This window comes from Quercus suber, unplaced genomic scaffold (assembly GCF_002906115.3).
Source record: "Quercus suber isolate HL8 unplaced genomic scaffold, Cork oak 2.0 scaffold_6, whole genome shotgun sequence".
NCBI classification, from domain to species: domain Eukaryota; kingdom Viridiplantae; phylum Streptophyta; class Magnoliopsida; order Fagales; family Fagaceae; genus Quercus; species Quercus suber.
In genome coordinates this window covers 223,738-226,015 of record NW_027069472.1, presented here as the reverse complement: position 1 = coordinate 226,015, position 2,278 = coordinate 223,738, and the positions used below count along the sequence as shown (strand labels likewise).

General features: G+C 32.9%; 1 protein-coding gene across 1 annotated transcript; it reads right to left on the bottom strand.

Annotated features, from left to right (window-relative positions):
- Nucleotides 1-629: 629 nt before the first annotated feature.
- On the bottom strand, nucleotides 630-2,015 carry LOC112002256 (putative GEM-like protein 8). Its single transcript, XM_024034415.2, has 4 exons — nucleotides 1,737-2,015; nucleotides 1,543-1,629; nucleotides 1,184-1,461; nucleotides 630-1,038 (listed from the first exon to the last, which is right to left on the bottom strand). Exons 1-4 carry the CDS (start codon nucleotides 1,891-1,893, stop codon nucleotides 856-858), a joined length of 705 nt encoding a protein of 234 aa, XP_023890183.1. The 5' UTR covers nucleotides 1,894-2,015; the 3' UTR covers nucleotides 630-855.
- Nucleotides 2,016-2,278: the final 263 nt, after the last annotated feature.

Below are 2,278 nucleotides of genomic sequence, written 5' to 3'. Positions count from 1 at the left end.
ATTCTTTTATATTTGTTGATATCTATATTTTACACGCATATTCATAATTAATACAATAATGTTCACATTTTAAAAAGCAAAAAAAAAAAAAGTCTACATTTAAAACATAAAAGTTGATTTGAAAATTTGATGTAAAAAAGTGGATGTGAGAGAATAAAATCCACAGAAAAATTGGATATGTTGTATTGTAAAAACTCGAACCATAAAGTCATTATATTTTCGAAATGGGCAAAACTTACCATATTTTTGGATGGAGGGAAAGGAGAGAATTGAAAAAGAATTAGGATATGTAGGATTTTACAAACCTTATTTGGATTTTTTTTTTTAAAGGGGAAGGGGGGGNAGAATTCTCTTAGATTTTTTTTTTTTTTTTATAAAGAAAAATTTCAAATGGTTAATTTTGTCAATTTATATTAGTTTATTTAAAATTAGCAAAAGTGAATCCGAATAATAAATTTATTATACAATCATTCACCCCTCTTGATTTTTAAAGCAACCAAACAAATAGGAAGGATATTAATTCAATTTTCTCCTCCTTAATTTTAAAAACATCTAAAAGGAGAGGTAGCCATTATCCCTCAAGTATTACCCTCAACTCTCCTTTCCTCTCAAACTGCCAGGCACACATGTAGGCTTCAAACTAAAATATTAACAAAATTGTACAAATAACTTTGAAATGGCTATTTTATACTAATTTTAAATTCCTAACACAATAAAGGGCTACAAGTAGCTTCCCAGCTACAAACTAACAAAATTGTACGAGTAACATTGAAAGAACTTTTCAACTCCCCAACTTCATAAGCACGATTAATGCCTGACGAAATTTTCAACTTAAACAGAAGCTTGCTTTTTACATTACATTTGGTTGGCCATAGAAATGGCCTTTTGGAGGTTAAGAAAAGCTTTCTCATACCGTATGAATCCCATAAACCAAAATTCAAAATGATCCTCGGTAATTATTTCTATGTACTTCTGGGAAGGCTTGTTCACGTTCTCACTTTGGTTGGCTCTTTGAATCTTCTTTACCGGTATCAGAACCTGTCAATATATTAGACGTAGCTTTGTGGGTCAGTAGACATTAAAATAAATGTTCCACCTAAGAGCTTTCTTTTCCTTTTATAAAATTTGGAAAATACGCACAAAAGCCCCCCAATAAAAAATAAAATAAAATATAAAAAAAAACCTTGTATGGTGTTCGAATCAAATGGCTGGTAGGGGAAGGAATAGTGATGGATCTTTCACTGCAGAAGCAAATCTTTTCAGTAGAAATAAAGAGGAGTCCTGCAATGGGACCAGCTGTTGTCGATAAATAGCATTGTGAGGCTTTCAACATCTCTTCTCCTTCCCTCATTCCAAATATCTGTCTCAACATATTCTCTCTCCCACCTCGTTGAATAACTCTTGCCCCCAAACTCAGCTTTCCCTTTACAGTTTGAGACAACTTGGGACCACCCAGTTTCACTACAATGAATATTCCATGTCAAACAAAACAAAGAGTTTCATCATTATCATCACCATAAAATTGAGATGAAATATCCTTACCATGGTCGCGAATCCTGTATGCAAAACTGCTACTTTTCCTACCAAGTTTTTTCTTCTGTCCCATCTCTGACTCTGAATCCCCCTTATCTGCACTTTTCCAAGAGTAGCCCATCACTTAATTTATTGTATTTGGTTTTAACCTGTAATTGTAGAGGGAGAGAGAGAGACAGAGAGAGAGAGAGGTGATTGCTTACTTGTTTTGAAGGAGGGAGAGCCATCTGAGGATGATTGGCTATAAATCAAGCTGACAGGTTCAGATAGAGTCGAAATTTGCCTCTCTGGAGTTTTGTCATAAGAGTTCATCAATGGACTCTCAATAAACTGAGCAGCATATTGTTCCATCTTATCCATTTTCAGAAAATTCAATCTCAAGCTCAAAGTCTCTGCCTCTACCTCACCTGTCCTTCGAGTTTTAATGCAAAATTAATAGAAGAGGGAAGAAGCTATTGTAGAAATAAACTAAACTAAGCAGTAGGGACTATTATGATTGAATTTTCAAAGTAGGAAAAACAAGGATTTCTGGAACATGCACACTTTCTTGGAAATTTACAAAGCTAGGAAAGTAAGTTCGCTTTCTATTATAAAAGTCAAAATTCCAATTTTCCAGTCAATGAAATGTGGCTATGTGGATCCCATAAGTGTAAACATTAATATTATAATAATAACACACACAAACAAGAGGGGGAAATAATTATATTTAAAATAAAATTTTATTTTATTTTAGATATTAAAATAT